At 44.8% G+C, this 22,946-nt stretch overlaps 8 protein-coding genes and 1 non-coding gene across 9 annotated transcripts; 5 read left to right on the top strand and 4 right to left on the bottom strand.

Annotated features, from left to right (window-relative positions):
* Positions 1 to 147: 147 nt before the first annotated feature.
* L199_000834 (uncharacterized protein) lies at positions 148 to 5,820 on the bottom strand (the record flags this gene model as incomplete). Its single annotated transcript, XM_064886592.1, has 9 exons — positions 148 to 352; positions 428 to 702; positions 783 to 988; positions 1,052 to 1,464; positions 1,531 to 1,754; positions 1,810 to 1,935; positions 2,016 to 2,129; positions 2,197 to 3,444; positions 3,502 to 5,820. 9 exons carry the CDS (start codon positions 5,818 to 5,820, stop codon positions 148 to 150), a joined length of 5,130 nt encoding a protein of 1,709 aa, XP_064742664.1.
* Positions 5,821 to 6,672: 852 nt separating this feature from the next.
* L199_000833 (uncharacterized protein) lies at positions 6,673 to 7,866 on the bottom strand (the record flags this gene model as incomplete). Its single annotated transcript, XM_064886591.1, has 5 exons — positions 6,673 to 6,757; positions 6,830 to 6,842; positions 6,928 to 7,499; positions 7,568 to 7,615; positions 7,802 to 7,866. The coding sequence occupies 5 exons, from the start codon at positions 7,864 to 7,866 to the stop codon at positions 6,673 to 6,675; spliced, it is 783 nt and encodes a 260-aa protein (XP_064742663.1).
* A 336-nt stretch (positions 7,867 to 8,202) lies between these two features.
* L199_000832 (uncharacterized protein) lies at positions 8,203 to 10,362 on the top strand (the record flags this gene model as incomplete). The annotated part of the gene is made up of 11 exons (XM_064886590.1): positions 8,203 to 8,229; positions 8,415 to 8,496; positions 8,587 to 8,641; positions 8,732 to 8,796; positions 8,887 to 8,969; positions 9,026 to 9,086; positions 9,211 to 9,481; positions 9,578 to 9,695; positions 9,790 to 10,161; positions 10,225 to 10,263; positions 10,333 to 10,362. The coding sequence occupies 11 exons, from the start codon at positions 8,203 to 8,205 to the stop codon at positions 10,360 to 10,362; spliced, it is 1,203 nt and encodes a 400-aa protein (XP_064742662.1).
* A 443-nt stretch (positions 10,363 to 10,805) lies between these two features.
* On the top strand, positions 10,806 to 13,539 carry L199_000831 (uncharacterized protein; the record flags this gene model as incomplete). The annotated part of the gene is made up of 6 exons (XM_064886589.1): positions 10,806 to 10,933; positions 11,008 to 11,399; positions 11,514 to 11,953; positions 12,112 to 12,314; positions 12,452 to 13,188; positions 13,253 to 13,539. 6 exons carry the CDS (start codon positions 10,806 to 10,808, stop codon positions 13,537 to 13,539), a joined length of 2,187 nt encoding a protein of 728 aa, XP_064742661.1.
* Positions 13,540 to 14,046: 507 nt separating this feature from the next.
* On the top strand, positions 14,047 to 15,846 carry L199_000830 (pyridoxal 5'-phosphate synthase, synthase subunit Pdx1; the record flags this gene model as incomplete). Its single annotated transcript, XM_064886588.1, has 10 exons — positions 14,047 to 14,219; positions 14,317 to 14,393; positions 14,465 to 14,511; positions 14,613 to 14,735; positions 14,823 to 14,947; positions 15,061 to 15,255; positions 15,368 to 15,435; positions 15,512 to 15,532; positions 15,594 to 15,717; positions 15,792 to 15,846. The coding sequence occupies 10 exons, from the start codon at positions 14,047 to 14,049 to the stop codon at positions 15,844 to 15,846; spliced, it is 1,008 nt and encodes a 335-aa protein (XP_064742660.1).
* A 298-nt stretch (positions 15,847 to 16,144) lies between these two features.
* L199_000829 (uncharacterized protein) lies at positions 16,145 to 17,631 on the bottom strand (the record flags this gene model as incomplete). Its single annotated transcript, XM_064886587.1, has 10 exons — positions 16,145 to 16,225; positions 16,284 to 16,299; positions 16,382 to 16,538; positions 16,643 to 16,702; positions 16,784 to 16,815; positions 16,901 to 16,966; positions 17,082 to 17,118; positions 17,244 to 17,312; positions 17,411 to 17,471; positions 17,533 to 17,631. 10 exons carry the CDS (start codon positions 17,629 to 17,631, stop codon positions 16,145 to 16,147), a joined length of 678 nt encoding a protein of 225 aa, XP_064742659.1.
* A 758-nt stretch (positions 17,632 to 18,389) lies between these two features.
* Positions 18,390 to 18,504, top strand: L199_000828. Its single transcript, XR_010449943.1, has one exon. It is a non-coding gene; the product is annotated as a 5S ribosomal RNA (ribosomal RNA).
* A 604-nt stretch (positions 18,505 to 19,108) lies between these two features.
* L199_000827 (uncharacterized protein) lies at positions 19,109 to 21,210 on the top strand (the record flags this gene model as incomplete). Its single annotated transcript, XM_064886586.1, has 7 exons — positions 19,109 to 19,139; positions 19,255 to 19,302; positions 19,364 to 19,444; positions 19,506 to 19,799; positions 19,879 to 20,282; positions 20,350 to 20,494; positions 20,552 to 21,210. The coding sequence occupies 7 exons, from the start codon at positions 19,109 to 19,111 to the stop codon at positions 21,208 to 21,210; spliced, it is 1,662 nt and encodes a 553-aa protein (XP_064742658.1).
* A 191-nt stretch (positions 21,211 to 21,401) lies between these two features.
* On the bottom strand, positions 21,402 to 22,772 carry L199_000826 (uncharacterized protein; the record flags this gene model as incomplete). Its single annotated transcript, XM_064886585.1, has 8 exons — positions 21,402 to 21,444; positions 21,515 to 21,593; positions 21,669 to 21,881; positions 21,951 to 21,994; positions 22,070 to 22,124; positions 22,193 to 22,394; positions 22,476 to 22,627; positions 22,730 to 22,772. 8 exons carry the CDS (start codon positions 22,770 to 22,772, stop codon positions 21,402 to 21,404), a joined length of 831 nt encoding a protein of 276 aa, XP_064742657.1.
* Between the last annotated feature and the right edge of the window lie 174 nt (positions 22,773 to 22,946).

Genomic DNA, 22,946 nt, shown 5'->3' with positions numbered 1-22,946 from the left:
TACGTATATATACTGGTGATTGTCCATTCAATCGATCATCACGATGATAAATAAATAAGCAAAACGAATCAATGAGAAAACGAGATAAGTTTATACAATTTTGAAACCAGCCAAAGGATCCTCCCTTCCCCCTTCTTCCTGACTGGTTTACCTGGTCTTACTAGGTGCCCCTAGAGGCATTGATACCGGTCTTCCCTGACCTGAACTTGAAGCTTGTCGCTTAGCGTCCCTAGCTAAACTCGTGCTCGAAGCTGTACGTCTTGCTGCGCGTTCTCTTTGTCTTGTAGCTAATAATTCTGCCCAGAGGGGGTTGGAAGGTATTTTACCAATTAGGCCTTCCAGAGTTTGCATCCTACATCACCCAGGAAAAAAGAATCAGCAGTTGGTCTTTCAACGTGTTGCGTATAGATTGATGAAGAAGACCTACCAAACCTCTTTCGATTTATCATTATCAGCTGCGAATGTAATCCTTTCCCCATCCTTGAATTCCACCATGAAACTCCTCGGTCTTACACTCAGCCCTTCATCGGACGATCGAGGTCTCATCGTCATTCGGGATTTGGGCGTACCGTTATCCTGTGTGTTGAGGTCGATCACAGATATAGCTTGGCGTAAGTCAATCTTGGTGACTTCCTTCTTGGTAACTTCGTTAATAGCAACGAGGTTTCCTCCAATCAACTTGAACAGTCTTCTCTTTGGCATCTACAATTCATCAGATATACAAATGAGCACTTGGTTATAGATCACGCGGATGAGATGGATGTATATAGAATTTGACTCACATTACAGTCACCGCCTTCCTGAGTTAGGACACCCTCATGATACTCATGTTCATGCCATGCATGGTGTCTCATACCCCTCAACGCCTCATCGATACATTGAGGTAATTCTTCACCTTTCAACCCAGGGATAGGAGGTAGTCTGAAGATCTGCAAGGTAATCTTGGCAAGTTGTTTCCTCGATTGCCCATTGGATCCACTGGAACCAGCTGTAGAAGTTGACATTGGTGTTTGGGGAGTTTGAGGTGGTTCTCTCGATCGATCAGGTTCACCCTTGAACATTGCGAACATAGGGTATCTAATTTCTAATACTCTCGATTCACAATTCTTCGCTATGGGCTTGAACGCTATATGGGTTTTGGCGATAGTCGACCCAGAAGGTGATGATAGGTACTTGACGATATTATCAACCGGTTTGGCCGAATCCGTGTTAGAACTTGAAGGTGTAGGAAGGACCGGTTGAGGTGTAGTCGATCGGGGGTCTTTAGACGCTTTGGGTTTACGGGGCGAAGCGAACAATGATCGGAATCCACCTGATTTATGTGCAGGTGATGACGGAGTTTGAGGTCTTTTGATGACTGGATTGGATGCAGGTATCTCGGACTTCTGATGCAACATCTTCAAGATGTGAGGATCACGTCGGATATCGAGACTCAGCGAAAATTCAAAGTTGGGATGTTCGACACTACGGACAGCAGAAAACGATCAGACTTGCACGATGTAAGATCATTGTCTCATCAAGATGACTTACAGAGAGAATTCCTGGTTGACTTTAGCACCTTCACCCAACACACTATAAGGCGTTCGGATATAATCTATACCGTTATCCAGTGTTATACAGAAATAAGTCGGTTGATCAGGAACGGGTATCTGGAGTCCTTCGACACCTAAGACTTTCACGAAAATTGTTCCAGACGCTTTACCAGAGGTGGATTCTCTAGCTCTCATCGCTCGAATTTCGGCAGCGTGCTCGTTCTATCATCCCATATGTCAGGCTACTTTGACAGAAGCGAATTTGAAAGAGACTCACCATATCAGAAGGTCTTCTAAGCTGTTTCCAAGCTTTACCTGTATCAATATCGCCAGCTTTGCTGTGTCTGACCTTATCATGGTAAGAAGCTCGAACTACCGCTTTCTCACGAACTTTGTATCCTCGCTGAAGGAGACACGCGTACACAAGGATTAGCTTATCTGTCAACATGCCAAGGCAAGGCATCCTCGTTAAATTGAACTCACGTCCATCTGTGTGATTTCCTCTCTGAAGGCATCAAGTATAGATTGTTGATCGTCATCTATACCCAAGGTCAATCGGGGATTACCTCTTGTATTCTTCCTTCTGAAATCTTTAGCCTATTCCGCATCAAAGCATACTACATTAGCTAGATTTCTTGGATATTAAGTAAACAAAGTAGCTCACCTGTTCAGCTTCCTTATCAACATCACCCATACTCAAACTCCTTCTACTTCTTCTACTTCCCGTACTAACCCCACTGACATTCCTCTCCTGCTGTTTCTCCTTTCTTTTCGCGATGATAGCATTTTCTCGTCCCTTCATACCTTCATCGGTAGGTGATGGCGAATTAGTTCTCTCTTTCGACGAAGATACACCAACATCCACAGGGGGCAACAAACCCTCTTGTTTATTAGGGTTTGGGTATGGGTTCCGAAGTATACTGATCGGTCTACCCGGAGGTGGTGGCATTTCAGCTGCGATGCTTCCACTGACTTCCCTTTGTAGAGTCGTACCACTTTCCGTTGGGGAAGGTAAAGATGACGCTAATTTGTCCAAAGCCGATTTCGGTTCGTTGAGGATTCCATCTTTCTCATTTTGCTTCAACACCTCATGAGCAGATTGAGTTTGAGATCTGGGTCTCATGGCTGGCCTCATCTCGCTTGAGTTGCTGGCAGCATTATCGGTAGTATGAGCTTTGGTCATTCTAGGTGCTAACTCTTCAGATTGGGACGAAGAGGGCGCCATAGCGGGAGATTCGTTCTGAGGGGGTGGTGGGAGATCTTTATCTACGCCTGAAGTCCTTCTTTGACGAATAGGCATATCGGGGATAGCGAATGATACAGGAAGTGATTTGGATAGATCACCTGAGCTTGCAGGTCGTCGTGAGAGACTCCCATCTGCAATTCGCTGATTGATAGTTTCCCTAATCATCTCTCTTGAGATTCGCTGTCGGACCCTGGTGGTGGTAGAATCCTGAGACTTGTTGCTTGATGGACTACCGAAATCATTCTTGATCGAACTGCCAGAACCGGAAATTGGAAGTTTACCAAGACTGCTTGAACCAGATAGGCTGGGTCTTACGACCTCCTTGATCGGTGAATCCTTTTTCAGTTCATTCGAGACCTTGATTGGACTGACGGGATTTGATTTGACGGTAGCGGTACGTTTGAGTTCGTCCGAACCGGTCCGTTGCAGTTGAATCTCCTCGAAATGGAAATTCATATCAGGTAATCTATGAGGACTTTCCTGCTTGTCCTCGGCGGTATCTCGGATGACTGGGGGAGGCGTGAGAGGTCGTACAGGTTCGTTGGAAGAGGTAGAATGCTCATCTATAGATGGCTGCTTCTCGAAAGTAGCAGGGGCAGAATTAAAGAATGGCGAGGTCGATCCGATGAAAGGGAGAGAGAATCCAGAAATATCGAATTTGCTCGTCTATATTATTGAAGTCAGCATGCTATCATGTTACTTTGGGAACGTCGTGCAACTCACTCTCTTCTCAGCGACGGTAAGCTTCTCCGGATCTTCATTTTTGTTAGGACTAGTGACAGGACTGGGTATATTGACGGGCATAGGAGCTGGAGCGGGTATTTTGGGCAATCGCCTCTTGGTACCTTCTTCACTTTCTTGACTAGCAGTCCTTGCCACAGGTGGCGCAAGGACAGGTGCTTCGATAAGTTCCACCATCTCACTTTGGTCCCCTTGTAATTCTTCTCCGCTATGCACTTCTTCCGAGTATTGCCTAGTCAATCCTTGACTTATAGCGGGACTTCGAGGCATACCCAAACCCAAACTTTGAGTAGCTAACATCCTTCTAGCTTGAAGCCTCTCTGCATGACTTGTCCTGCCGAGCGGAATACCGTCTTCTTCCCTCTCCTTGTGTTGAATTGGAAGGACGTTGGTAGCAGTTTGGATGGTGATGAATGGATCGGGTATAGCACCGACTTGGTGCGCATGAGGAATGGAAGCTGAAGCGAAGGGATCATTGTATTCTGGGTAGTGTACCGGTGATTGAGGGATAGGTACGGCCGGTTGAGCAGCATTCGCATTCAGAAGCATGTTATGATCTTGATCTCTCGGGATATCAGGCTGTTCAATAGGTGAAGCGGGCTTGAGGGGAGAAAGAGAATGAGCGATGGCTGCTCGTTCAGCATGATGCGTTCGGCCATACGGTATACCAGCTGAATCAGTCTCTCCAAACATCCCACTAGCTAACAAAGGGGAAGCATGGACTGAACCACCCAAGGAAGGTGTAGCGAGGAAAGGTCGATCGGAATCATCTTCGACAGGTTCCAAGGGGAGTTCGAATGCAGCTTGATCTTCAAAAGCTGGAGTATCCATCGTGGGAGGTGAGAACAATCCTTCTTCAATCAGAGTATCCATAAAATTCGCCGTGGTGGAATCTTCAGGCATCTGACCATCGTTCTCCTCTGTGAACACTGGTGAGGCGTCCGCAGAGGATTCGAAGATAGGCTGAGCATCGGAAAGCAGTTCATCGAGACTATTTTCCCGAGCCATGCTTAGTTTCAAGCTCATGTTGATACCCTCATCTACCCATCCATCGTCCTCTTCATCATCATGATTGTTCACCTCGAAACTTCCATCCATACTTGGTTCCGCACTCATCGTTTCGAACTCCTTGACGTCGGGTACACTCTGGAATGTGACCGTCTTTCTGGTAGGCGATTCCATACCTGCAGATAGATCTCTTGGTCCTCGGAGTCGTCTAGAAGGAGTCATGGCTGATTTGTGAGGGGTAGGAGTAGGTGTAGGTTCGATTGAAGGGATCGAAAGGGATCTGCTGAGTGGTGATGGACCGGCTGAACCGGTCGTGGTAGTCAACAGTGGCTGATGAACCGATCGAGGTGGTGACGGAGTAGGCGAGACACTTCTTCTTGAACCCACACCAAGAGACGCAGATGGAGAAGCTCTTCTTTGCTGTTGCTGTTTACTGGCAGAAGTCCTTCGAGGAGACGGAGAAGAGAAGACATCGTCTTTCTCGATTGGAATACTCTTTGGACTTGGTCCGATCTCGTTATCGGTACGAGAAGGCGATTCATTTGCTTTGGAACTTGAAGTAGATGAAAGTCCACCACCGGAAGGGACTCGTTTGAATGGTGATTTTGTTACCAAGGTACCTTTTGCCAAATCTTTGAAACCCATACTGGATCTAGGCACTCTTTTTGAAGCTCTAACATCTGGAGATTCATTCTCTTTCGATGCTGATACTCTTCTTTCGGTTGAACTTCTCCTCTCGATACCCGGGAAAGCTACTTTAGGTTTCTCTATTGATACCTTTCTTTGGCCATTGATCGCACTTCCATTACTGTTGCTACCGCTAGCGGATCTACTGGTCGATCGTTGTTTGGAAGGTGAGATACCGATGCCTAAACCAATGGCAGCTTTCGAAGTTGTTCCAACTCCCTTAGCGGAAGATGGTAATTCTCCAAACGCCCTTGCGGCTGTTCTTCTCTCATGAATGATCTGATCTGTATTTTTTCCCAAGTCTAGACCAGCAGCTTGAGCACCTTGTACTGTGGTAGGCGATTTGAATGGACTATTGGATACTAGTGAGTTCTTTGAGACATGTTTGAAGGAGCTTGATGATCTTCTGGGTGCATTGGGATCAGGTGATAAAGATGGTTTCAGGGGTGATTGATTGATGGAATCTCGCTTGTTGATTTGTAAAGGTGACCATCCTTTTGCTGATGAGCTGATGATGGAGTTTCGAGCGACTTCACTGGCTGAGATAGGTGACGAATGGGGTCCAAGTCGGAGTCGACTGGATGGTGAGGAAGTTGAGGTTGACATGGTGAGCGTGCTAGTTGAGGTGAGGACAGGGTTAGCATATACGTCTTCAGGATAGCGATGTCGCTTGCATGTAGGTGTTGTTGATACACTCACAGTACTTCCAAGAGACGAATAAACAAATAATCAAATCATCCAACCTTTTCCTGTTTCTTCTATCTTTACCTTGTTTACTTGCCTGACGTTGTGCGTCTCTGCGCTGGTCTGACCAAACAACTTCAATCCTGTTCTTTCTGCTTGTTGAGGTGTGAGTTGATGGTGTTGTTGTGTTGTTGATGTCGAGTGTGGTGTTGTCGATGTCGAGTGGCAAAAGCTGTTAAGCTAGCCAAGAGGGATCCATGTATGAAGTGAAAGAGTGATTGATTGATGAAAAGGTTGTGAAATGATTTATCACTATGGGTTGGTTGTTTACTTTCCAACCTGGGATGACCTCTTGTCAAAAGCCATTCGCGTGTTAAAACGTGTCATTACCCTGAAAATCAAAACATATCCTCAGTGCATGGACCTCTTGTCGGGTTTATACACTCAAACACCGGCATGTGGCATATCTTGGTGCAGGAACCAAACAAACATCAGTCAACGGGATACAAAAACCAATGTTACATTTTGGTGACCAAGATGAAACAGGTTCGGTGGATACTCTATAGGCAGAGGAACAGAGGTGATCTCGTTATTTCTCTCAGAAACGACTTGTGAGACGTGCATCAATCGGTGTAACTCATATCCATATTGAAACTGTATGTATGTTGCTCGATCAACGAAGCGAACCGAAGCAATGCAATGTGTGTATGAACGATAATATCGAAAAGCACTCGATCCAGCCTTTCTCCTTGCAGTCGTTTTCACTGATTCCGTTTATATCACCTTCTTGAATGCTACTGTACATACTGTGGTACCGGATTTACCGCCAAACGAGAACGAAGGATGAGGCACGCTTGAGCTAAAAAATACAAGATGGGTTAGTATACTCTTGTCGATAAATAGTAAAGACACACTCGAGGTAATGACTTACTGGAATTCGAAACCTGCACCATTTAAATTATGATCAGCCATCAGTTTCACTTGAAACTATCTTTACGACCCCATAAGAATTGATGTGATCTGACTTACCTAACCCCTCTTTCGTATACCTCGCTTTGATCTCCTCCTCCGTAAAATTACAACTAGTAATCAAGAAATAACCACCCTTCTTAACCAACAATGCTACTTTCTCAGGATATACCTGACTAGGTAATCTACCATTTTCTTCTTCTATCCCTTCTGAGCTTAAACACAATGCATCGTATGTACCCTTATCCAACACCAAATCCCATTGTTCACCATTGAAATCTTTCCTTAATAAATCTTCTGTACGCCATTCGCATTGTATGTCATTTTCGACCAATTCCTCTTCGTCATCTTCCAGAGCTTGTTCAATCTCTTGTTGAATATTCTCCCTCCGGGATTTTTCGACTGATTGAGCGAGCAATCGAGCAGATTCACAATAATCTATTCCGGTCAGATGGAAATTCTGCTTGGCTGGTGGAACATTTGGATCGAGTGATGATGAAGTGAGGAATGATAAGAGGAGAGTACCGTTGCCTGAACCGCATTCTAGGATTCGTATGGGTCCTTGATTTGGAAAAGGGGGAAGATGACGTTGAGCCCATTTACGCATTTTCGTGACTGAGGATTCACCGAACCTATCAATCCAGATACGATATGAGCTTCAAGATGGGGCCAGAAGATAATGGCATAAGGAATGACTCACCATACTTCCCCTTCGTCGCCAACATCGTTGAACACTCTCACTTCTCGTCTATGATACCCGAGATAACGGTCATTATCAGCATGAGCATGATCATAGAGGTTTTTGAATTTCAGTTGCATAGAGACTATGAGATAGGATAAGAGGAGAGTGACAGTGTTCACCCTCTATCAAATTCAGGGGAAACATCGAAGAAAGTGGAAACGGGTTATGAAACAGATAGTTATCAACACTCACTCATACACCTCATCCCAATGACTTTTAGTGCCCAATTTACTCGGTGGTAATTCTTCGTCTGCCATTGTGCTGCCCAAGGACTTTTTTTCTATATGTGGTTTTAGATCGATCAGTACTAAGCATCGATGATGGACGACTATCACCCATAAGTAGTCACTCTCTACCCAAGTCCAACATTTTCCGTAAAAATCAAATCTCGATTGGTTCAGTGTGGAGTCCCGCTTCAAGTCACGTGGCTACATGCGGGCTCATGCGTCACGACAACAATGCACAACACATGTGAGGGCGTGTTGAATGAAATGGACGATGTTTTGAATGGGATTAGAATTATTCAATCTATTCTCATAACAAGCTATCCATCTCTTCCGATATTAGCATACTGATAGTATCAAATATCCAAGATGAACAATCCTCTCTTAGCTCTCCAGGTGAGTACATCCCATCTGCTATCATCTTGAGATTTACAACGGGAAAGGACGGTGGTCTGGTCTTGCCACCCGACTTATCTTTCCTTCTTAGAGTCATCCTTTATTCCCAGTCATATATACCTCCTCCAATACCATATACCCTAACAGCTGATAACACCTATGCTGACCTCCCAATGTCATCATAGAGTCAATATGCTGCCGTGCGAGATTACATGTCTCCAGTATTGAAGGAAAGTAAATTCAAGGAACATGGACGTATAACACCTGGTGAGTAGAGTACAATCAACGGCAGCTTATGTTCTCACAATCTCATAATGAGTCGATCAAGCTGAAACTTATCTGGTAATGGATTGGTAGAGGAATTCATTCTAGCAGGTGATTTCTTAGCATACAAATTCCCAGTTTGGCAATGGTATGTTTAAGTCGTCTCCCCTCTCAACTTAACTGCATCCCAGCGGGTGATCGGCGTAAGGGAGTAGCTGATGTGGTTTGTGGGCTGTAGGGAACAAGGAACTATCCAACGTGATTTTTTACCTAAAGAGAAACAATACCTAATTTGTAGGAATGGTACGTCCAACTTCGTATATGACTTTCCTTTTTCAGCTTTCTCTTCCGAAACCATTCGATCAGCTGATGGTTTTCCGATGATGTGAGTAGTACCTTCTCTTCGAAGAGCTGCCGCGTTGGATTATACGGATCAAGATGAAGATGCTGAGAAACTCTTAAGCTTTATGGATGAGGTGAGCTATCCGCTCCCTGTATTCTAAGAAGGGAAATAGCTGACTTTGCCGAATAGACTGACGAGGACAAACCGAAGGGAGATGACGATGATTGGGTGGCCACTCATATCGGAAGGGGTGAGTTGTGCCTCCTAATCAATGATTACGAAACCTTTTTCGGAATATGATCCTTGGAAACCGAAATCTCTCATTCGCTTATACACACGCATATGCTGATACTTCCCTTGTAACTCTCGTCTAGCCCCTCAAGCTCCACCTAAAGATATGGACGAAATCCCCGACATATCCGACTCACCCGTCTTGTCAGGATCTAACCCTCAGCCACCTACCTCATCATTAGCGGGACTCAGCTTAGATTCCAAAGAGAAGGAGAAAGAGAAGGAAGGTCCGTTGGAAGTGGAAGAAATACCTGATATAGATGATATACCAGATATGGAAATGATTGACGAGGGGGAAGGGTTGGAAGATGATATCGTGGATGAAGCGAATGTTAGAATCGTACATCCATCCGAGTGAGTTATCATAACAGCCGCCAATACATCGTCGATAACCCTTATTTATCATATTTTGATGCTAATTCTATACTGGTTCAATCACGAAATTGACAGAGCGGATATACAATCTACTGCTAAACAGAATTTACTTCAAGTGAGAACGTACGACATTGCCATTGCGTATGATAAGAGGTATTCTACACCCAGACTCTGGTTGAGAGGATGGGACGAGGTGGGTCTACTTTCAAGCTCCACTCATTATTCGAAGTTTGAGCCAACTCTAGCAGGGATATGTGCAGAATGCTAAGACATTGCCTTTGCTGTAGAATAAGAAACCCTTAACTCCCGCTCAAATATTCCAAGATGTCCCATCCGATCATGCTTTCAAAACAGTCACAATGGAAGCTTTCCCCCACTCTGGCGAACAGATGGCATCGGTACATCCATGTAAACATGCGAGCGTCATGAAGAAATTTATAGATAGGATGGAATCTAAACAAGAGGATTATCCTGCTGCTGTTGCTAGCTCGTCGGGGGACAGTAAGAAGAAATGGGGTATATCGGGTATGGTCAGACGAGTCACCGGAACTGGTAGTGGAAGTGGGGCAAAGGATGATAAGAAGGTTTCTACTTCTGATGGTGCCAATGAGGAGGATGAGGTGCCGAGAGGTGTACAGGTTGATATGTACAATGTCATTGTGAGTTGCGGTCATTCATTGTTACGCGGGTAACGAAGATGTTAATACGAGAGGATTGTATAGTTCCTTAAATTGATGAGTTCAATCTTACCTTCTATTGAGGTGAGTTTCATCATTCTACTTTCGTACAGATGGCAGATACTGACGAGACTGATATGTATCATCATACAGATCGATAGTACCACCTCGACTGCTTTATAGGGTATATAATCAGTCGGACCTCTGTTCTTCATTGTTTCCTCGGTCCTTGTTACTCCATATCCTACATGTATATATGATGTTCTTGTAGATAGATACATAAAATAAGAGCAATGCAATTCTACTCGTGTACTTGGCTCATGTCTCCTCGTATCCTCAACTGAAATGTGGGATGTTAGGAAGTGGAATGTTTGCAAGTGATCGATAAACACGTGTCTGTGACGTTATCACGATAAGTTGCATCCCTCGAGCGAGTGCGTGGTGATGGTGTCCCTTTGTCCTCGTGTCGCCCAACCGAAAGCGCAAGTCCTCCTCACTGCTCACTCCCTCCTGATCCGTGGAGCCATCATCTCTCATCAGCCCATAATACCCTTCAGAATGCTTTCTACCCATCCTTCGCTCTTCTCCATGACCTCATACTGAAAGGCTGATAGTACCTAATGAAGATGTCCGAATCAACCTATATCCAGGAAATCAACATATCATCTGGTACGACCCATTCTCGAGTTGTAGTCGACTGGCAGAGATTGAGAGACGTCGATAATTGGAAAGTACTGTCCATTGTACGATACAAGTAAGTCGATCTTCCTCTTACAGTGTACAATACATACTTGCTGAGGGTTTGATTGCTCATATTCGATGAAACAGACCATTCTGGATTCAACCTCAGCTCCATCTCGCCCTCTCTTCGCATCCCCACATGGCATCCCACTTACTCCTACTTAAATCAAATGATGAATCATCCACACTAGTGGTATATCCAGTTTCGACTCTGAATGTCAACCATGTACTGCTCGTTGAAGACGGACAAATCAAATCGAACATCAATAGAGTGATCCCAACCAGTAAAGAAGAGAAAGTCTGGGTAGTATGCTATGAAGCTATAGGACCTATCGAAGAAAGAAGATCAGTGAGGAAAGTAATAGATATTGCTAGAGATCTAGTTGGCTCCACCACAAGGGCTGATGAGGTGAAGAAGAAGAAAGATGATTTGTGGGATGGATTGGGTATATGTACATGGGAGAGTTTCTTCGATGAAGGTGAGTTATCAATACATCACTCATAACATACAACCCTCAAAGTCCTTTCTCAATTTGTTTCTGTGGGCAATGTACCACTGGGATAAAGTAGCTGAAAAGTGTATTATATGAAAGATGGGAAACGAATTCGACCCACTAAAGATCTCCTTCTATCCCTCAATCCCTCCGATCTGCCTATCAAGACATTCCTGATTGATGATGGATGGCAAGATACCCTTTCTAGTTCTACCCATCGACGACTCACGTCATTTAAGCCTTATGAAGATTTTGGAGGAACACTGAAAGAGGTGGTAGCTGCTATCAAAGGTAGAGGAGTAGAGAAAGTCGGAGTATGGTTGACCCTTCAAGGATATTGGGAAGGTATACATCCTTCTTCGTCACTCATCGAAAAATACAACTGTGTAGAGTATAGGAAAGGAAAGCCGAATGGAGGTTTGGAAGACGAGGGAGAGGCGAATGGAGATACTATCTGGTTACCTCCTCCTAGTGAGGCGAAGAGGTTCTGGGATGATTGGTTTGGGGAGTTGAAAGAGGCTGGAATTGATTTTATCAAGGTGAGGAATGTACCTTCTATGAAGGCAAGATGCCTACTGGGATTTTGGCCAACTGGGATTCGTAATAAATGTATTCTATCATAAATGAATCTTTCTGAGAGGTCTAAGATTACGAGTAAGAATTGACTGATTCATTGATGTATTTATTCTACTTCCAGTGCGACAATCAAGCGGATTCAGAGATGGCGATTGATCCCAGAGGCTTTCACGCTCAACAATCCTTATGGTCCACAATGCTTGATTCGGCTCAAAATCATTTTGGTATACAAGGAATTATCATGTGTATGGCGCAGAATGAGAGGATGTTGAATGGACCTGGGGGGTTGGACTTTGATAGACCGAAAGGAGATTTAGTATTCCGGTGAGTCAGAGTCAGTCAATTCACTATCCATCATCCCCTTTCATTCTTTCGCGTATATCATCAACTGAGTCCATTCGTCAGGTTGAAGGTCATGCTAGGTACTTTGCTGACTCGACCAACAATGTACGTAAATACAGTAACTCCGATGATTTCAATATGAACTACTCCAACACCCACCCCGATCATATCCACTTCAACGCTTATAATACCATCCTCACCTCGCATCTATCCTTGATACCGGATTTCGACATGTTCGCATCTTCCCCTTCTGATCTACTTCCCACGTATCATGCTCTCCTAAGGGCACTTGGTTCTGGTCCGATCCTATTATCGGATACCCCCCATAATCCCTCCGATACGGAACTCATATCCAAACTGATTGCTAGAACTAAAGATGGTAAGAACAAAGTGGTCAGGTCACCTCTTCCAGTCCAGGCATTAAGTAATAGATGGTTCTTGGACAACCTCAAGGGGGATGCCGATGGTCCTGCACTCGTGGCTGGATGCCAGTTTGATGAAGGTGTTGGAGGATTGATAGGAGTGTGGAACGTACATGATTACTCGTCCTGTGCAATTGCCAAAGATGAGATCACATGGAGGGATATAGAAGATCTTATGGATCTAGAGGAATGCGATGGCGGTGAATACTGTTTGTCTACACCTTTGAGACTGTCGAAAGATGGCGATACTACAGGTGGTATTGTAACCTCCAGTAATAGAGGGTATCTCGATGTTAGGTTGGAGAGAGGTGGATGCGAATTAGTATGTGTTAGTAAGCTCTACTCATTAAAGGGATATAAATTGGGGTTGGTGGGATTGAAGAATAAGTTTGCTTGTATGAGTGGATTGGGGGATATCAAAGTGGATCAAGAGAGTGAGTAACTGCATGTGCCCATCCACATAAAAGCGAAAAAGGTAAACTGACGAGTTGGGATCAGAAAATACACTTGAGTTCACTTCGAATTACATCTCAGAGGTAATCACCCTGATCGTCATCCGAGATCAGCTCATCCGAGATCAGCTCATCCGAGATGACAAAACAGGCGTCAATTTGTACGTCGATGACGTTCCTGCTCACTGCAGTCGAGAGGTTGCGTTGGATGATGGAAAGAACGGTACATCCCATTTGGTAGATTTCGGTATTCCCGAGACGGTGTTGTCAGGACGTGTTAGTGTAATCGGTCAAGGCGACCTTTGGAAACTTCAAGTTGTAGTTTTGACTTGAAAGAGCTGAGTGACTGATAACAAGTATGTTGGTGGACGTTTGTACATATTTGCTGGATGTAAGTTGTAGATAGGTAGATAGCATCGAGAGCTACGAACATGAAAGACGATTGAATCTTATCACAAGTGGGGTAAAGTAACTCTTACCCTTCAGGAATTTTGAACGTAGGGATCTAAGCCACATGCCACGGAGACCTGGATCTCGAGTCAAGCATGCATCGCTCAACCTACGTTGCTCTTACATCCGTAATTCTGTGCATGTTATTGGAAATCCAGTGGTAGCGTGGTTACCCTTGGCATTTCACTTGTGATCGTCTCAGTCGCCCAACTTTTCTTGCTGTTCACGTTATCCGGCGATTAACATCTTGACTCGAGATTCAGGATTGAAAAAAAGTTGGAAATCTCAGATCTTTATCTAAATCACCACTCCTCAACATCATCATCACCTTTTGATCTTTCCTTCATACTTCGTTGAACCATCAGATCGTACGACATACCAGACCACACAATGTCATCGGAACCTACCATCGTACCTTCCTCTGCACCCAATGGGTCTGTACCCGTCTCTCAAGGTGGTACTTCCACTCCACTGTTAGGTAGTAGAGGTGGACCTGCGGGCAGTGGTGGGGCTGGAGGAAGTTTTGGAGTGAAATCGGGTCTAGCCCAGATGTTGAAGGGAGGGTGAGTTTGCTTTACATCATCTGACATTTTCGATCAGGATGCAGTGGTTGGTTGGTACTGAGACTGTCACTGATTCATGACCTCATTATGATGATAGTGTCATTATGGATGTCATGAACGTCGAACAGGCCAAGATCGCTGAAGAAGCTGGTGCTTGTGCTGTTATGGCATTAGGTGAGTTCGGTTTCTCTCCTCTTTATGACAGTAGGTCCTGCTGTCATGCTAAACATGTCCACTTCGTCCAGAGAGAATCCCAGCGAACATCAGAAGAGATGGAGGTGTCGCAAGAATGGTGAGTCGATCTTTCGATACTTCGATCGTTCGATATTTCACAATATGTCATCCCCTATCCAACCGACTTATGCTGAACCCCGTCAATTATTCCCGCTTCAGTCCGACCCAGGAATGATCAAGGAGATCATGGAAGCCGTCTCAATCCCCGTCATGGCAAAAGTCAGAATCGGGCATTTCGTAGAAGCTCAGATCTTACAATCAGTCGGTGTGGATTATATCGATGTGAGTGATTTCCACTTTACTCATCAACGGATTGCTTCATGCCAAGTAATGTGCTGACTTGTATACTTGGGTTATTTCATTCGTTAGGAATCCGAAGTTCTCACTATGGCAGATGATCAACATCACATTGGTAAACACTCATTCAAGGTTCCTTTCGTATGTGGGTGTAAGAACTTGGGTGAGGCTCTTAGAAGAATCTCTGAAGGTGCTGCGTGAGTTGCACCGTTCACACAGCATGCTTTTCAATGACTTGGTCATAGATAAAAGCTGACGATGTACAATCATCATTCCTACTCCTTCCCCTCGACTTTGCTTAAACCCACAGCATGATTCGAACCAAGGGTGAAGCCGGTACTGGAGATGTCGTAGAAGCCGTCAAACACCAGCGTGCAGTTATGGCAGATATCAGAAAGGCAGCTTCCATGTCTGACGAGGAGCTATACGCTTTCGCTAAAGAGCTTTCGGCACCTTATCATCTGTTGAAGGAGACCGCTAGGTTGAAGAGATTACCTGTTGTTTCGTGAGTTTCATTGCACTTGAGAACCAAATTTCTGATTGCACATGCATGCAATCTCCACGACCGTCATTGAAGCCTTTTGATGTTGACATTCTTGTGTGTTATGATGTGATAGCTTCGCTGCTGGTGGTGTAGCTACCCCAGCCGATGCTGCTATGATGATGCAATTGGGTTGTGATGGTGGTGAGTGCGGTTCTGCAATGCAATTTGTTGTCGACTCCGCTGCGACATGGAAGCTGATCCATCACTTTGCAAATAGTCTTCGTCGGTTCTGGTATTTGTGAGCTCACTTTCAAACCAGCAAAAAACAAATGTCAGCTGACAAGTCATATTGTGTACAGTCTTATCTGGTGATCCCGCCAAAAGAGCCAGAGCGATCGTCCAAGCCGTTACGCACTACAACAACCCTGCTGTCTTGGCTGAAGTATCTACGGATCTAGGTGACGCTATGGTCGGTATCAGCACGTGAGTTACAGATCCTCACAATTCCATCGCCGATCCTGGGTCAGTCACTGATGATGTGCAATTGATAATCATAGATCGACTGAGGGCGAGAACATCAAAGGTGGACGAATGGCAGGTAGAGGGAACTAAATCAGGCATCAGTCTGAAATCAATACAAAAGTCATGAAGCAATATGTGAAAAGAAGCTTTCAACAAGATATACTTGGTCTTATCCGCTTATCCGGGCAAATGCAAATATGTGTAAAGTAATTCTACGCAAGCATCCATACAGTACGGAGTGTTCTCCAGATCGATGACACATTTACCGATTGCAATTGACGGAACAGATCATCCAACACGTATGGAGATTGATGGCAGTAATACTAACATACTACAAAATTCTACTCTTCTCACAACACTATTATTCGACACTATTTGATCAATCACACTACTTCTTAGCTTTGGCAGCTTCTTCGGCAGCTTTCAGTTCGTCTTTGTATTCTCGCATCTTCATCCCATGGAGGATATACTAATATCTGCGAGTCAGCTGATCATCTTAGGATTATAAACGTACGAGAGTAACTTACGAAAAGAGCTATCAGGCTACACAATGCATAGAAATGTCGGAGAGAAATAGATGAACGAGCAGTACTTTGTTCGTGATTCTAAGAGGTCTTATACTCACCTGAATGGAATTGAAACTGCCAAACATAACGTAGCGTAAAGGCAGAACAGCGGTGTGTCAATCTTTGGATCGTCCTGGTTGGGTTTCAAACCTGTGTACGTCTGAGCTCCGGTGGCTGCTACGATGAATAATTTCAGGAAGGCATTCGCAACGAGGACTAGCACAAGTAAGTAGGTTATGAGAAAGATGCTCAGCCTGTTATCATTTCTTTTGGGCGCACCACAATATATCTCAATGGGAATGTGATATGACGACACTTACAGAAGAATTCGACATCAATGAATTTACGATCTTCGTATAACCCATCTGTCCAAACTGATTCTGCATAACGTAGGGCCAAAGATTAGTATCAATAAGACCTGGATGGTCGGATAGAAGTATAGTTCAGAAAATTGCACTTACCGAGGAATTGTTTACATATTGGGAATTTCCAACTAGATCGTCGTATCTCAGTCAGATTGATGACACGATACTGGATAGCTGGGATGCATAGGATGGATGGTGATTTGATTCACTCACAATAGATCCGCACACATGGCGATCACGATGAAAATCCACATTGCCACGTCGAATATCGCTGCGAAGCTATCACCACAGAAGAACAAGACGAGTCAAGGAGGAAAGAAAGGAATGAACATATTAGCGATTGATGAACACTCGGACGACTACAAGAACAAGGGAGACTGCACAATACACTTACACGGGTCCACCTAGATGTTTTGGTATGTTAGTATTGCCTAGAGCCAATAGTTACCCAGTATGAGCGCACCGTCAGCTCCGCTACTCGAAGCGAGAAAAAAAAAAAAAAAAAAAAAAAAAAAAAAAAAAAAAAACAACACAGAACAAAAAAATTGAAACGCACCGACATATCCTGCATTGGGATCACCATCGAACCTATCGTAGACTCTCTGTTCATTCCCTAGATAATGGTCTATATCGAAAGGAAAAGCAAGACAGTCAGAATGAATCGATGCTTAGCCGTTTTGCAAAAGTGGTAAGTAGTCGAGATAGTACAGGAGTGTTGCTTACCCATCGTATCTGCAAAAGTCTTTGTATTCTGGATGAAGATCATAACCCAAACAGCTAGGGGCTAACATGGTGAATCGTCAGAAAATGTGCTAAGTTCAAGCACCTATGTATGCCCAGCTCACCATAATTAGACATCCTATCGATACAATGTATACCCATAATTTGCAGATGAGGATCCAAAGTTTGGGGAACATGCCCCGTCCGACGAAAGAGGCTGCCATAGTGTGCGGAATGATACGATTGAAAGAGGGATATGAGATTGAATAGGTTGAACAGGTGAAGGGAAATGGGTCTGAGGGATATTTGTATGTCTTATATCGATTTGATGAGTTGGCAGGATTGAATGGGAAGCTGTGAAGGACGAAGTGGAGTGAGTAGTGGGGATGAGCAGTTGTGAGGGAAATGAGAATCGGTGAGTTGAGAAAGAAGACACTCATTGGAAAGAAGATCATCGATTGATACCTTATATACTTGATCAACAACAGACGAACTGATGGTTGACCCAGAGGACGTCGTTTCATACCACCCTTCTTTTTCGATGATATCCCTTGGAGAAAGTGTATCAGTAGGGATGTCAAAGGATTACAAACCGTCACCTCCGGTTTCGAGTGCTCTTGTTGCATGATGTTTCGGATCAGATGATCAGATTCACGAAGTCAAATTTCATCACCCAAGGTCATGCATGTATCAGCATCTACAACTCATGACTGCTACCGTTCGACCGATTAGTAGTTGATACGGGGTTGGGTCAGTAAGAACAATGTCACAAGGTGGGGACGGATCAATTGACAGAAGGTCTGATGGATGTTGTTGAAACCCTCTTGTCGTTTTCACAATACTATCAATACAGACATCACACCTAACCACTCTACCCCGTTGTACAGATATCGCTGTGAAAGCAAAATCACCCGATGTCATGTCTTTTGTCCTCTCATTTGCATCAGTATATGAAGACATCAATCAAGCGAAAACTTCTATCTACGGCCATAGAACCCAAAAAGCATCGCATCCCGTCCGCTCTGCGCAATTAACTTGGGTATCGCTCGGTTAGTACCAAGGTGGGGGACCACTTGGGAATCCCGGGTGCTGTAGTTTTTGTTTTTGGGAGCTTTCACTCTCGCTCGGTATTGACTTTGAAGAAGAGACGATGATCACCTTCAAAAATCTGTATCTTCGCTGTCTGCAGGTGTAAGTGATCTCGGAAGATTCTTCTGATCAAAGGCGGCGAGCTACGATCAATTCATGTTTGAGTGTCTGTGTTTGTGTAATGATGCCCCCCCCCCCCCACAAGAGGTTGGGTGCGTATACCATAACAATCATATCACCGGTCAACTTCAGCAAGGTTATGATTATATTTCCGAATGTGGCATTGAGTTTTTTGAATTTCCACTATTCTCCCTTTTCGCTTGTGAGGATGCTTTACAACTTGCATTCAGCATTCCATCAGTCATCATCCATCCATCATCCATCATCGATCATACATCATAGCAGTAACACTCATCGATAACCTAAACACCGTCACTCGACTTACATCGATCCCAACAACAAGCTAAGAAAGATACTTTCAATATGGGTTAGCATCGCTCTATCGCTGATGATGAAGAAAGAATAAATACTGATTGATTTCTTGTTCTCACTCGATCCCTTTACTCTCAACGATATCGACGACGAACAGCACCCAAGAAGAAGGCTCAAAAGATGGCTTTGTCCGATTTCTTCACCCAGGATAGTACGTTGGATTTGGATTTCATCAAATACATCGGTTGAGAATCAGGAATCGTCGATGTTTACCCAAACATCGTAATCGCATAATGAACCCGACTGACATTCACTTGATTATGTAGGTGGTGCTGGAGGATCTTGGGCGGATGATATGGACTTCCCTTCTGCCCGTGAGTGATCGGTATACTCTTATCATTACCAAAGACTCCCCTGATGATTCGGATGATATAGCTGCCGCTCGTGAGAACACCGGTCCCAAGAAAGGTGATCCCGGTTATCTCGATTCAATGCCTGACCGAGCAGCCAGATCATGTCAGTAATCGTATACCCTACCTATATCAACCCGGCGATCTCATCTGATGTTTTCTCACAGCTTCCAACTTCCCCGGTGCACCTCCTCAAAGAGAAGAATTACCCCTCCCTACAGTCCCTCCTTTCACTGCTTTCGTAGGAAACTTATCGTACGAACCCGATCTCGAAGAAGCCGTCAGGGATTTCTTTACCGATCTCTCCCCTTCAAGCGTAAGGATATTGAAAGATAGAGATGGAAAGCCTAAAGGATACGGATATGTTGAATTTCCAAGTCAAGATAATCTGAAGGAGGCTTTGGGAAGAACAGGTGCTCAGTTACAGGGTAGATCTATAAGAGTTAGCGTAGCGGAGGCTCGTAAGTGAAGCACCCCTTGAGGTCTGAACTCTGACATTCACGGCCAAAATTCTGACGTTTTTCTTGTGATCTGAACTAGCTACCAACCGAAGGGATGCTCCTCCACCATCGGCAGCGGAAGAATCCAATCAATGGAGAAGAGCCACTCCCTTACCTGCTCGAACCGACGCGCCTACACCCGCTAGACGAACTTCCTCATTCTCCCCTGCTGAACCTGGACCGGACAGAGATTGGTCAGCTGCCAGAGGAGCCCGATTCACCCCTGCTCCTCCTGCTCCCTCAAACGAATTCAGAAGAGATAGTTCGGGTGCTGGAAGAGTCAGAGAACCACCTGTTCCCACCGCCGCGGACGAAGTTGATCAATGGAGAAGTAGCAAACCTTTAGTAGAAGCTAAAGTGGGTTCAAGGGATTTACCTCCTCATCAACGAGGTGGTCCAGCGTCGGGTCAAAGTAGTCCCGGATTGGCTGATACCGAGAACACAGTGAGTGATTGGCAAATTCAAGACAATATCAATGAGGTATTAGCATTCACTGACTTGGACTTCGTAGTGGTCTCGAGGAACTAAGTTAAGGACTCCCGCTGCTGAGGTACCACCTGCTCGATCATCTACGCAATCACCTAACGAAGAGAAAGATTGGAGATCACCTAGAGCTACTCCTGCTGCTAGTCAGCCAGGAAGCGTTGACGGTGAAAGTGAGTCACAACATCGTTGAACAATGGGACAACTACTGACTTTTTATTGCCTCCTAGGCCCTCGTCAACCACATGCCCCTCTTGAAAGGAGAAGACTTCAACTTGCTCCTCGATCAGTTCCCGCTACTCCCTCTACTGCCTCTGTCGAATCCAACTCCCCATCAGGCAAATCATCGATTTTCGGATCTGCCAAACCTGTTGATTCTGCTGCCAGGGAGGCTATAGCAGATGCGAAGCTCGCTCAAAAGGAGGAAGAGAGGAAGAAGGCTAGGGAAGCTGAAATCGCTAAGAAGAAGGAAGAGGATGAGAAAGCTAAAGCTTTCGCTGAAGAAAGGCTAAATTCCATCAAGGCTGCTCAAGAAAAAGCTCAAGCTCAAGTGGGTGGAGGGAAACCCCAAGGTCAACAGCAACAACAACAAAGATATTCAGCTAGAGAAAGAGAGAATTCAGGTAATAAGAAACCTTCGCATCCCCATCCCAACAGGAAAGGATCTACCGAACCTAAAAAGGATAATGATGGATTTGAAGCTGTGACTTCCCGAAAAGGATCTGCCAACGCTCCCACCGCAATCTCTGCAACTCAAGCTCCAAAGAGAGACGCTACCACAAGGCCGGCGTTCTCGTTCGCCGCTGCTGCTAGAGCTGAAGGTAGTTTCGTAGAGGGTTCGGACGATGTGGAGGAAGCTGCCAAAGGTGTTGAGGAAGTGAAGATCTAGGGATTGATACTCTTGACATATTGTTGGCCGGTTGGAAGAGAAGGATGCACCATAATATATGATTCATTTGGATTTTGGACTGGATAGGACTTCTTACACTGTGCATTTATCCTGACTACATATCATACATACTATCTCGCCTCTTGAAAAGCCAATTGATCTTGGTATTCCATCATTCACGTAAACTGGATCTAATCAAAGTACTTGGAGATGAATTCGGTTGTGTCCTTAGTTCTACATTCGATGAACGACAAGTTCAATTAGTCAATAACTGTGTTCCCCTTAAGTGAACAAGATCACTTACACTTCTTCCTTTTGAGCCTTTTCTTTACCATTCTCCATATCACCCCTTACTGAGAATCCATGGACTGCATCAGGATATTCTACATATCGCATCGAGATCAGCATACCACCCCAAAGCACTGATATTATTTGACTGGCAATGGTCCTTGACTCACTCTTTACAACCAATTTCTCACCCAGATTACCTCTCAATATACCCTCGACCTCATCCAACGCTTCATCAGTCATCATTGCATCTGCTGTGCCCTTGAAGATGGCCACTGGGACGTTGGTGATGGGTTTGACATCGTCGTTGACCAAGAATGAAGGGTGGGTAGCCACTGCTACGTCGACACGGGCTGGCGAGTCATCTTGGGCAAGGACAAGTGCTGTAGATCATCATGAGATATATAAGCCCATGTCTCTTGATTGGGTGATTGGTTGTCAAGGGGACTCACCGTACCGACCTCCCCAGCAGTGCCCGATCGTAGCGATCTTGCCTCTATAGTGCATCAAACAGCAGTGTCATTTATGGTGAAGTTATGTGATTTATTGGTGAAATGGAGGGATTACTCACGTTGAAGGATCAGCTCTAAGAGCTTTGAAGAAGTTTTCGATGATTGGCTTTGAGACTAGGATTCAAAGAAGTAAATAATTATGATGATTGAGACCACTCATTGTGGACGTTGATTCAACTCACCCGCTTCTCTATGCTTGGTGATCCACGGACCCATCGCAGCAGCCATCTTAGCTGAATCCACAGCTTTGGAAGCTACAGTCGCTTCGGCCTGAACTCTGAGGTTAGGTACGATCGCATTAAGCAGATTATGATCTATCGCATCTCCTTCCAAGAAATCGGGTAGGAGTACTTTCCATCCGTTTCCGGCGTACTCGTCTGCAACCTATGTTGAGCATTGTCCATTCAGCCCAGAGACCTCATGTTGACCTTATGTCAAGTTAAAATGTAGGATGGATGTACTTACTAGCTTGGTGTTGATCAGGTCCACACCGAAGATATCCGATATGAGTACGACTACATTTTGTTTCCCCTCAGCGGGAGGCTTGGGATTGGATACGTAGGTTCGTAGCCCATGGAGAATCTCGAATGATCCGAGAGGTTCACCTTGGTGGATGTCTATGGATGGAGATGGATCAGCTACAGTGACTGAGATCATCACAGTACAGGGAGATACGATCGGAGATCCAAGGCTGTACAAGGGGAAGCAGCTCCACTCACGACCGGTGATACAGCATGGAGAGACGGTGGTTTGTTCCGACATATTGTTTTATCTGTCGATCTTTTCTGTTCTGCTCTAAGGTGTTGGGAGATTGGATATGCTGAATGAATCCAAGTGGACAGGTGCAAGTGGTTGAATCGCAATCGCGACTTATAACCTTTCAGATGGCCGGCTCCTTGACGTCATATCTGGTCACCAGGTTTCAGTCGTTATATA

Source organism: Kwoniella botswanensis, chromosome 1, assembly GCF_036426115.1.
Source record: "Kwoniella botswanensis chromosome 1, complete sequence".
NCBI lineage: Eukaryota > Fungi > Basidiomycota > Tremellomycetes > Tremellales > Cryptococcaceae > Kwoniella > Kwoniella botswanensis.
The sequence above is the reverse complement of the archived record's forward strand: the minus strand, read 5'-3'. Positions and strand labels throughout refer to the sequence as shown.